The sequence below is a fragment of the Pecten maximus genome, chromosome 9 (assembly GCF_902652985.1).
Source record: "Pecten maximus chromosome 9, xPecMax1.1, whole genome shotgun sequence".
NCBI classification, from domain to species: Eukaryota; Metazoa; Mollusca; class Bivalvia; order Pectinida; family Pectinidae; genus Pecten; species Pecten maximus.
Genome location: NC_047023.1, coordinates 13,421,077 through 13,433,167, shown reverse-complemented (window position 1 = coordinate 13,433,167; position 12,091 = coordinate 13,421,077). Strand labels below are relative to the sequence as shown.

At 35.5% G+C, this 12,091-nt stretch overlaps 1 protein-coding gene across 1 annotated transcript in view; it reads right to left on the bottom strand.

Moving 5' to 3' along the window:
- Positions 1-9,768, bottom strand: part of LOC117333891 — a 36,431-nt gene extending 26,663 nt beyond the window's left edge. The window contains exons 1-5 of the mRNA XM_033893309.1: positions 9,667-9,768; positions 2,393-2,458; positions 1,033-1,263; positions 477-591; positions 176-323 (exon numbers count right to left, since the gene is read on the bottom strand). Coding sequence (XP_033749200.1) covers positions 176-323; positions 477-591; positions 1,033-1,263; positions 2,393-2,458; positions 9,667-9,768 — 662 coding nt within the window. The remainder of the gene's footprint in view (positions 1-175; positions 324-476; positions 592-1,032; positions 1,264-2,392; positions 2,459-9,666) is intronic.
- Positions 9,769-12,091: the final 2,323 nt, after the last annotated feature.

The window sequence follows — 12,091 nt, the reverse complement described above, 5'->3', positions numbered from 1 at the left end:
TAAAATGACATAAACAAATTTAAACTACAAACAGCGAATCCTTTTATTGGGATTTCTAAACAAATTGGTGGTAGGGTTGGTAAGATGTGAAAGATATACATCACAAGGCTAAGAATAGTTTACAAAAGACGTTATAAGCGCTAAGAAATCACTTTTGACCTGCAGCATTACATACCTGTACGTGGCAGCACTTTCAATGAAGTAGTATTGGAGCTTGCTTTCCTCCATCCCTGCAAAAAGAGCATGGAGGATATGGAAGTTTTTGTCCCCGAGGCCATGACACACAACCCTTGATTTTTCCAACACAAACGTCTGTAGTTTTCCTGTAAAAAGACAAAAAAAAACGCTATTTTAATGCCATTTAGTTGTTGTCGTACTTTTCTCACAGATTGTTATCCTTTACTCTTGACTTCAATAGACAATCCTCAACAACAGATATGGCATGTGTAATCATTGTAGGTTTAATTGTTACCAACCTCCAACTAGCGTACCATCCGGTAAGTACGACAACTCTATCAGTTTCCCAAACCGGCTGGAATTCCTGTTGAATACGGTCGATGCGTTGCCAAAAAGTTCTATTAATGGATTGACCTATGATAATGAAATTCGGGAATTTACTTTAAAATACATAAGTATCACACAAAATAAACACAGGTCGAAGACAACAAAATCCCGTAGAAATAATCCCCACCACCACTGGCATTGACTATGGCTGTTTACACCTTAACACCCCCCCCCCCCCCCCCGGAAAAAAAATGTCTCCACTTAGTCGTATGTAGTGACTTAGTGACATGATTATATATACAAAATCATTGTTAGTCTTTCACACCACGTAGGTACATTATTGAATGTTATTACCCCATTATGAAAATACATTTTGTCCAAACAGCATTTAGGAATATTGCCATATTTTCATACTGCATACATTTGTTAAAAACAACAATATAAAGTGGAGTTTATTTTGAGATTGAACTGAGCCAGGAGGAAGTTACATTGTATCTTCATAACAGAAAGTGTCCATCTTGAACCTACCCGAGACAGCTTTTCCACAAGGTCAGGCACTGCACATTTGCCCACTCGCTCTATAAGATGCTGCAGAGCATGTTTTGTTGTCTCGGTTTTACCAGACCCAGAGTCTCCAGTGACAACAATACATTGCTTCAAATGTGTCTCTATCAAACTTCTGTGCGCATTGTCAGCCACCCAGTAAACATGTGGCGGCTGGCTTCCTCTGACCCTTAGATCGCGGTAGTTACGCCGGGCCTGTCCAAAAACATAGGTTTATTATCACGGATTGATGATGGTACCAATATATATAAACAAATGTACTAGCTATAGCTCGAACTTATCTGAGATATTGTGGTACTTTGTATTTATGGGCAGTTTTATCCAAAATCCACAAGCTGCAAGAACGCCGACAATGATTTTCTAAGAGTAGTAACGGTGACCTTGACATTGACCTTGACACTGACCTTGACATTGAACTTGACCCAACATCCCTGAAACTCGAACTTGTCCGAGGTATTATGGTTCATTTGTAATTGTGTGAAATTCGATCAAAATCTCTCAAGTAATCAAGCGGCAGCAGTGCTGACAAACATGTCTAAAAATAGTAACAGTGAGCTTGACCCAACGACACTGAATATACTTGTGTAAAGTTTTATTAAAATCTCTGCAGGAATGAAGCCGCTAGACCGCTGACAAACTATGGTATTTTTCGGCATAGCCGTATAATATTCTTTTGGCCTAGATATGACGCGACAGGTGGCGTTACTGGTCAAGATGAAGTATATGATTGGTCAATGAAGCGGTAAAGGCAAAATGCATATATGCAGTTAAATACGAAACAAAGTTAAGATTGAATGTAAGCTGAATAAGTGGAACTATTTTTTCAAATGACACATTAACAAAATTATATTCCTGATTCAAATGCAGTCTTATTATCACAAAAAAAGATTTAAACTGGTATAATTTTGTTATCGTACTGAAACGCATTAGTTCGTTAATTTATTTCACCAGCAGTTTTACATTATAACCACCAGCATTAAAACTATGCCTTTTATCTTTTTACAGATGTTTCATGTTTAAATACATACGTACAGACAGACGGAGAGAAAACATATAGCCCCTTAAGGCTACTGTTACTAAAGTTACTGTTTCTTGCACCAAATTTGGCGCTCTTTTGATAACTCTCGTCTAAAGATCAAACTTTTTAATTTATTGGATTAAGTTGACTTTAAGGTGCTTGCCCTTGTAGATACCCAGCAGTAAAATATCAGTCCAGTTCAGTATCCCCTCATATATAAATACGGCATGATAGCCTCTTTAAAACACGGCTTATTTACCTAAATGATGTTACATGCATATTTGCTAAGTAAGATTTACGTCATACCTGGGGGCCATATATTGAGAGCGGAGAACAGGGGTTGACAGCAATCAGGATGTCTCCAACATAAGTCTACAAGATAAAACGGAAAACACCATTGAATTCAGCCATTTGTTGGCAAAACAATCAATAACGATTAAAACAGTATACTATTCATACAATAAAGTCTAGCGTCCACAGCATTGTCAATAATAACAATAAATCGAACAAGATTTACTGCATATTTGTGTGGTGAATTTCCCAGTACAGAAAGTATACAAAGTATATTAAAGTACTGTCTGATAACCCTCATGAGAGCGACAGTGACTCGTGTCTTTTTTCTTGAAGTGGTTCACTTAAAAACGTGTTTGATTATTATACTTCTTTTTTTTTTCAATCTCGCCAAACGTGTATTTTGGAAATATTTTTCTTATCAAATGAACTCATATCTTGTGTTTGTCCTTGGTACAATAAAAAATAATCAATAAGTTTGTATATTTTGGACATATGACTCATCTTTTGCCGACATGGTAGATATTATAAATTTTAACTAGTCATTAATCATTGTCCAGAAATGTCTCTTCTACTTTCTTGACAATTGGTTAGGTTTATTTTGTTAAACGTCCTATTAACAGCCAGGGTCATTTAAGGACGTGTCAAGTTTTGGAGGTGGGGGAAAGCCGGAGTACCCGGAGAAAAACCACCGGCCTACGGTCAGTACCTGGCAACTGCCCCACGTAGGTTTCGAACTCGCAACCCAGAGGTGGAGGGCTAGTGATAAAGTGTCGTGACACCTTAACCATTCGGCCACCGCAGTCCCCTTTTTGACAATGAATTCATCTAATTAAAATTTTAAACACATTTAAATAGATGTTTCACTTTATCTTTGGAACATGAATATCTTTATGATAAATAAAGTAGAATTAATATTCAATCAATTATATATCAACTGTAGGAAATGTTCCCTGCTGCCGGGCACATAGACAGTATTGTTCAGGGTGTTGTAGCCATATTAAGGCAGTATACATATTTTCTTATTAATTCAGATATTAAAGAAGTTAATAATACATTATCACAACATTTCATCTGAAGTGGTATTGTAAAGCAGTGCTTGTAATACACATACTTAACCAAGTGTTGAGATTCAAATTTAAAATATTAAACAAATAGTGAAAACAAAAACAAACAAAATAAAAAAACAGCAACATCACAGTTATATAACGTATCGTCGTCTTCTGTTCCGAAAGGAATTAAATTTCAACTTTAATCATTGATTTTTCTAGATGGTGGTTGAACACCCTATCTGATATATACGAACCGTCGAGCTACTGTAGTTAGGAATATACCACCCAACGTGTAAACAGCCCTTGACACAGTTTATTTTTGTGATTACGACTAATATGGCTGTTGTAACCAAAAACGAGCAAACATTCATTACAATATTCTACAGTTCCTACAAAGTTGTGTAAACATTAAAACCCAAATCACAATGGATGTTATCTAAATATAGGGTTGTTACTCGTCCTGTGTCATCCTCTCAATTAAAATGTTAATGGAAATACAAGTTGGAAATTTTAAAATGTCTAAATAATCTCATGTTTAGGGTTCATCTAAACATTATATTCTTTGCATGTGGGAAACTAGGGGCAATGTTTCTCTTCACTTTTACTTATGTCTCTACGAGGCATTTATTTTTAATTTATTTTAAAACTATCACTTCCTTCTCGCTTGATAAATAAAGGTATTTTTTTTTCTTTTGTTTATATTATATTTCTAGATAGTAACATCTCTTCTGTCCGTACCATCGGTGTTTTTTCATGTCCCATGTGATTTGGAATTCAAGAATTTGTCGACTACTCTTGAAAAAACTAGCAACACATTATTCGAGAGAGGTTTTATGGCCGACATAATGACCTCATCAGAACATATTAAATTTTCTTGTGCGATTTGAAATCGGACATGCTTTTGTACTTGTTGATATCTATGGTGGGTCCCATTGTAGCCCATATTTGACCTATAAATGTAGACATGCGCGGCGGTTGTTCTCTTGAAACAGAAGACGCTAGTACTTCCTGAGCACCTGGTTATATTTTCTTTGTACTTTTTTCAGAGATTTTTGTTGTTTCTTGTTTGTTTGTTTTTTTTGTTATGTTTTGTTGTTTTTTGTTTTGTTTTTGTTTTTGCTTTTGTTGTTGTTCTCCATTTTCCTCCATGTAAATACAGTATTAAGTCGCGATATTCTCTGTTGTTTTTGTGATGTTGTTCCCAACATTATTTAAAATCATCAGGTATCAAACAAAACATATTTAAAGTAATCACTGCTTCACTAATTGTATAATAACACATCTTAGTATATTCTTGTTTGAATGAGAAGTGTGTAACGAAGGATTCATTTTCCATAGATGATGTTATGAAATAAATGATCGGGATCAATAGATTATAATGTCAAGAACTGTGAGATTTAAGAATCCTGACTCCTCTACATCAGCCGTTTACCCCGATCTTATATTAAATGCATCAAATATAAAGCCGAGAACAATTACATCAAAGCTGTATGATAAGCGTGGTAAATTTAATTTTCCTATTGTAGCTTTTTCATTTCTAGATAGCAACATCCTTGCTTCCACCACATACGATGATTACAGATTCAGATTCAGATATGTTTATTAGAGTGTCACGTATTGATACATAAAATATACATAAAATACAAGCATCATTTCATTAAAAACGTTAAAATGCATCAACACCCAGCCATATTTGGCTTATGAGACACTACTACAGTAAAATCGTGAGAGTCAATTAATATTAAGACTTATTGATCAAAAGTTTTGTCTTCTTTGGTACATATCATACAATAACCTGGCGACATCTTTTTGCAAATTATCTTCTTTCTTAAGAAATATTAATTTATCTTTGCTGTTTAAAGCATTAAAATTCTGTAAATTAGCTTCTGCTTTATTAAAAACTAAAAGTCTCAAGTCAGAGTAAAAATCGCAACATGATTTGATGTAAAAAAAAATACATTTCCTTTCTTGTAAAGGAATTATTGGCCTGGCGTATCTACCCGTTTCTATAGCTAATGGCAGAGAACCACTTCTAAAATTAGATAAAATTCTTCTGTGTGATCTATTTCTAATATTTTTAACATAAAAAAATGTACTAATTTCATTTTTATATAGGCGGTAGGTACGCAACTTATTACCATTTACACGGCTACTATCATTAAAAAGATCATTTCTCCAATCTATCTGGTCTCGATTATCCAATATCCGCTTAATATCACGAAGTTTACATTTGGTCGAGCGTTGACTGTTCATTACATCAGATAATCCAAAACTGTGTATAATAGTGTCACATGTTCTTCTCCAAGAGTTAGCAATATGTTCTGTAGCATTACATATAGTTTTAGTTAAGTTTTAAGTTATAACAGATGGGAGCTAATTTCCAATAATTATGATTTCCTTGATAGATAATGACTACGGACGGAAACAATTACAACGAAAAATTTCAGGAGAAGCAGGTTGATGAGGACCAATGGGAAGTTTAATGGTCGACGATATATAATTATGACGGTAAGATTATATTGTGGGATATGCCATTAGACCTGTCCAACACTGCTCGATAATATTGTGTTGTGACTTTGATGTCACTTCCTCGGTTTTGATTAAAGAATGTTACCCGGGTTTGACTTACATTTTCATAGCGGGGGTCTAAATTTCTTACCTACTTAATAAAATTGTTTTGAAAAGTTTCTCTAATACAATACAATATACAATATAGTTATGTCCAATTACGGTGTTTGCGTTATCTTAAATACAACCTGAATATAGCGACGACCCCCTTAAAGATATAGAGTGTAAAACAGTCATGTAAAAAAATAGATAAGTGAATTTAAAAGTCTCTTACACTGTTTTGTTTTTATTGTTATGGTCGTAATTAAGGATACAATGCCGATTGTTTTCCGCCAACTCATTGTTATCGTATCGAGAACAATTACCTACAGATTTTCAACATACAAAAATCGCATTTCTCGCAATATGTTCAAGATGAAAAAGTTTGGTTTATTTTTTTAACGTCCTATTAACAGCCAGGATCATTTAAAGACGTGCCAGGTTTTGGAGGTGGAGGAAAGCCGGAGTACCCGGAGAAAAACCACCGGCCTACGGTCAGTACCTGGCAAATGCCCCACGTGAATTTCGAACTCGCAACCCAGGGGTGGAGGGCTAGTGTTAAAGTGTCTGGACACCCTAACCACTCCGCCACCGCGGCCTCTCAAGATGAAAGAATCATGTTTTTCATTACATGTTATACGGAGTTATCAATTTTTCTAAAATGGATTTTCAATAAAAAAACTGAAACCAAATTACAACCCCAATAAGATATTTTCATTCCGGTTTAAGTCCTTGTAATATAATGTCTGTATCTTTCTGTTCAATTTCGAGAGGATGGGTAAATAAACATTTCATTGTCATACAAAGAATAATTTTTTTTGAATATATATTAAGTAAAAAAAAATGAAATTCAGAGTGCAAAATATTCAATCCATTCAACTAAAATATCTCTGAAAGTGGTAAGCAATTTCGTTTGGGACAGAAAAATCGTAGTTTTATTTGAAATAAAGATATATTCCCTCGCATTACAAGACTGCATATAAAACTTAAACGCGGTTTCAAATTTTAGAATCCATTCGTATATTGTTGACTTTAATAAATGTTATCACTCTAAAAGTGCGTCCGTAAACATAAATGTTTTTGAACTTCGACAAAACACCTATACCTGAGTAAAGTGATATACATTATAACCTCCGTTAAGTTGATTACTTATTTCTTATTCCATTACTTATTCGATTTCTCTTTACAAATTGACACTTTAAATGATTCAAAACTAATTAATAAACACTCCCAATGCACATTTTACAATTCCATTCCTTATCCATACATTATTACTTGTTCAATTCCTCCATTACTTATTCGATTCTCTCATTACTTATTCGATTTTCGCATTACTTATTCGATTCGAATTAGTAAAGAGAAATCGAATAAGTAATGAGAAAATCGAATAAGTAATGAGAGAATCGAATAAGTAATGGAGGAATTGAACAAGTAATAATGTATGGATAAGGAATGGAATGGTGGAATGTGCATTTGGAATGCTTATTAATTAGTTTTGAACTATTTAAAGTGTTAACAAGTAATGAGAAATCGAATAAGTAATGGAATAAGGAATCAACTTCACGGAGGTTACGTTATATTACCAGCTTACAATATTATTGTTCACTCTATGAAGAGCGTCCTTACTAACAACTTTGATAGGTTCAGAATATCTACACCCAAGAATTTAAACTTCTTCTCGTATTTTGTTTGCAGATTCAAAATAAAAATAGCGAGCCGCCATCAGCGCCCGTTATACGATATAAACAAATATATACGAGTGATTACAAATGGCGTCTGGCTATGGTCAGTATTGACACTTCTACGAAACATGCTACTAGGGTTTCTCTCTTCTTTCAGACTGGACTGTTTACTTTAACATGTTAACAGCGATATGTACACACTGTGAATTTTCTCATTAGGACTTTTTCTCGGCCAGATATTAGATATAAAACAACTCCCGACAACCGACCTAAACGTTTTCACAAATTACATGGTTTTTTTTTCTTTCGTTAAAAATATGCTTGCCAATCTTTGTTGGTATTTCGCAATGTAACTCAATTCACCCTGCGTTCTGAACGACCGACCAACTTGCGCCATCATAAAAGTTTTATTTTACATAATTTTGCACATTCACTTTGTAGTTGAACTTTTTCTGTGTAATAACATATGCGAGTAAACGATCGCACTTCAAACATTTAAGAATTGTTTAGGTTACAGACAATTATGTTGGTTATTTGGAAATCCCTGAGCGGTTTGTGACCTCACGTGTCTTCCCAGTATGAACCAAAATTCGGCGAAATAGACTCGGCTTACATGAAGGATATGTATTTTAAACTTGTAACAACATCACGTAACATGGACATACTACAGGTGTATGTCCATCTCGTTAGAATCGATCCAATCCTCGCCGGTATCTCAAATATGTAAAATGATAAATGGAAATGTATTATACAGTCAAACCTGTATTAAGCGGCCACCCAAGGGACCGACATATATTGGCTGCTTAAGACAGGTGGCTGCTTAAACCAGGTTGGCCAGAAACGGCCTGTTGCCCAATTCTTTTTTTCAACAGTTTATTGAATTTATCATATTATAATGCACTTATTGATATTGATAACAATATACCATGTACAGTGTGTTTTGAAATAAAAACAAACAAAGATCAAAGTTTTGATGAATTTGATAAAAATACCTGGTCATGTGATCATCGAGGATGTCTACTTCAGGACAAAATGGCCGCTTAATGCAGGACGATACAACGACTCGGGACAGAATTTTGTGGCTGTTGGTCGCGTTAGACAGGTGACCGCTTATTTAAGGTTCATTATATAGTATTTTCCATCGGGCGGACCACAGACTGGCCGCTTAACGGATGTGGTCGCTTATTCAAGGTGAGCGTTAGAGCAGGTTTGACTGTATCTTATCGAAATTAATCATAAGACATGCAATAAAAATATCCGTAATTCACCACCCTAAAGAATGTGTTTGGCTGTATGCTTCCCGAATTAATTTCCTGCTTGAACGGCCAGATCCTGTTAAGGCAGTATCTACTTGTAGTAGCTGATGACTACATCACTGAATAACTAACAGGGTGGTCGGGTGGCGCAGTGGTAACATATTTACCTTTCACCTAGAGGACCGGGGTTTGATTCCCCGATCGGACATGAAAAGGTATAGGGCCACCACGTGAGTTTTCTCCGTGTAATCCGGTTTCCTCTCACAGTTAGACCGCAAGCGCGCTTGTTTCGCAATTCTTTTCAGATAAATAAAGTTCAAATTAACGAAAGGCACATATCGTGCTACCGGAGCAATTTGCATCAAGAGTTATACCCAGGACACAACCATAACAGTACAAAAGGGTTGGTGACAAACAAGGGCTATTTTAATAGTTTATATAAATTGTATGTTATATATTCATATACCTAGAAGTATATTATCCCAACATACCAGTTATAATATATTTAGTTGGTATTATTAGTATTTTAGGTATTATTTGTATTTTATTTATTTGTATTATTTTCAGATATTCCGTTCTAAAGAGGAAACAAAACAAAAAATTAGCAACATGCAGATTTCAAGCCCAATCAAATGTATAGGTAAAGCTTCTGTCTGTACTTGTATACTACATATATATATGAAGGTACTTACATATATATTGTCATCGTTGTACCTCTCCTCCAGCACTCCGAGTAAAATATCATTGTCGAAATCATCTAGGGTAGACAGATCATCCACAGTGTTCGAGGCCATGTATACGTGTGGAAAGGTCACGACAGCATTGGTAACTTATAAGATAATTTCCATTTTCTTAAAATGTTGAATGAAGCATTTTCCCCCATTCATGATTATCGCCAATTACACACGCCTTGGCGATAGTATACACATCCAGTCGTTATGTTAATAGAGAATGATATCCTACAGTGGTACTGGTCGCAGTCCTTGGACAGCAGGCTAAATCTGAAATTCAAATATTAGACAAAAATCAACATTACTGATCCAGTCGTGAACGGCCTGTTTAAGGAATACTACACAACAAGGTATCAAGTATAAGGAAACGTTAGAAAAATAAAATTTTAAAAATAGGTAAAAATTGTATCAAGCTTTGTAACTCTAACTTGCTTTTGCCGGTCTTATGGTATCATTTTACAGTTGTTTAAATCGTACTACGACTAAAAAAAACCACGTATAACAGAATCTGAAGATCCTACTGTGTAGGTAGTCTGTAATACTGTGAGAGCAATCTGAACGTCATATTTAAGATGGATATTATCCGTAATCATATATCTTTATAGACACCTTGATCGAAAAGGTTTTTTTCATGCTTAATCCAGTCAATTCACAGATAATTATCAGAAAAATGTAATAATGATACTGTCATGCCGAATTCGAATATATACCTAATTGTTCTTTATCACAAAATTGTCAGATTAGACAGGTTTCCAGATAGGTTGCATGCGTCAACGCTGTTTATACGTTATCCATTCGGAATGGAAAGTCGGTCGGTAAAGTCTGCATTTACATAACAAAAAAAATCAAAAAGAGGGAAATGATATCCGCGATGTACAGATAACGCAGTGACATTCAAGGATATGACCTTCGACCTAACTGAATCAATTTCCCGGCAATGCACACCGGCTTGTTTGTTGGCTATATAATCCTTCCAATGATATGCATCGCACGCCTACTCTATGAAAAGCCATACCGTCAAGCTGGCTGGAATGTATCTTAGACATTAAATAGGAATGCAGTGGACTGGATACTACTTTTTAGATAATTACACGAAATCGTTTTAGTTTTCTCGTTATTTCTAAAATTAGAATATTACTAAAATTAATAATAAAAAAATACAATGACAAGATAATTTAATTCCGGACTACAGATGCTGTAAATGTTTACCACAGCTTGGTTACTTATGGCTACGTACACGTGTACGACCGACATTTCAACCTTTGTCTAATTAATTGTTAATTTTAACTGTAAATAAACCGAAGCACGATAGTGTTATATTTAATAGATTGTTGAGTTGGTATCAAATCAGTTTTGAAAAATCCGAGAGAGACAGAGTAAAATAGGCGAAATAGTGTAAATTAGGCGATATACTGATAATGTAAATGTAAACTTGGCAATAACTGTAAAGTAGTCGAGATAGCGAAAACAAGAAAGGGAAGTGTAAACTAGGTAAGAAAGTGTAAATTTTGTAAACTATGTAAAATATGTAAACATAGCGAGTTAGTGTAACCTGGCGAGATAGTGTAAACATAGCGAGTTAGTGTAACCTGGCGAGATAGTGTAAACATAGCGAGTTAGTGTAACCGGGCGAGATAGTGTAAACATAGCGAGTTAGTGTAACCGGGCGAGATATTGTAATATAGCGAGTTAGTGTAACCGGGCGAGATAGTGTAAACATAGCGAGTTAGTGTAACCGGGCGAGATAGTGTAAACATAGCGAGTTAGTGTAACCGGGCGAGATATTGTAAACATAGCGAGTTAGTGTAACCGGGCGAGATAGTGTAAACATAGCGAGTTAGTGTAACCGGGCGAGATAGTGTAAACATAGCGAGTTAGTGTAACCGGGCGAGATAGTGTAAACATAGCGAGTTAGTGTAACCTGGCGAGATAGTGTAAACATAGCGAGTTAGTGTAACCGGGCGAGATAGTGTAAACATAGCGAGTTAGTGTAACCGGGCGAGATAGTGTAAACATAGCGAGTTAGTGTAACCGGGCGAGATATTGTAAACATAGCGAGTTAGTGTAACCGGGCGAGATATTGTAAACATAGCGAGTTAGTGTAACCTGGCGAGATAGTGTAAACATAGCGAGTTAGTGCAACCTGGCGAGATAGTGTAAACATAGCGAGTTAGTGTAACCTGGCGAGATAGTGTAAACATAGCGAGTTAGTGTAACCGGGCGAGATAGTGTAAACATAGCGAGTTAGTGTAACCGGGCGAGATATTGTAATATAGCGAGTTAGTGTAACCGGGCGAGATAGTGTAAACATAGCGAGTTAGTGTAACCGGGCGAGATAGTGTAAACATAGCGAGTTAGTGTAACCGGGCGAGATAGTGTAAACATA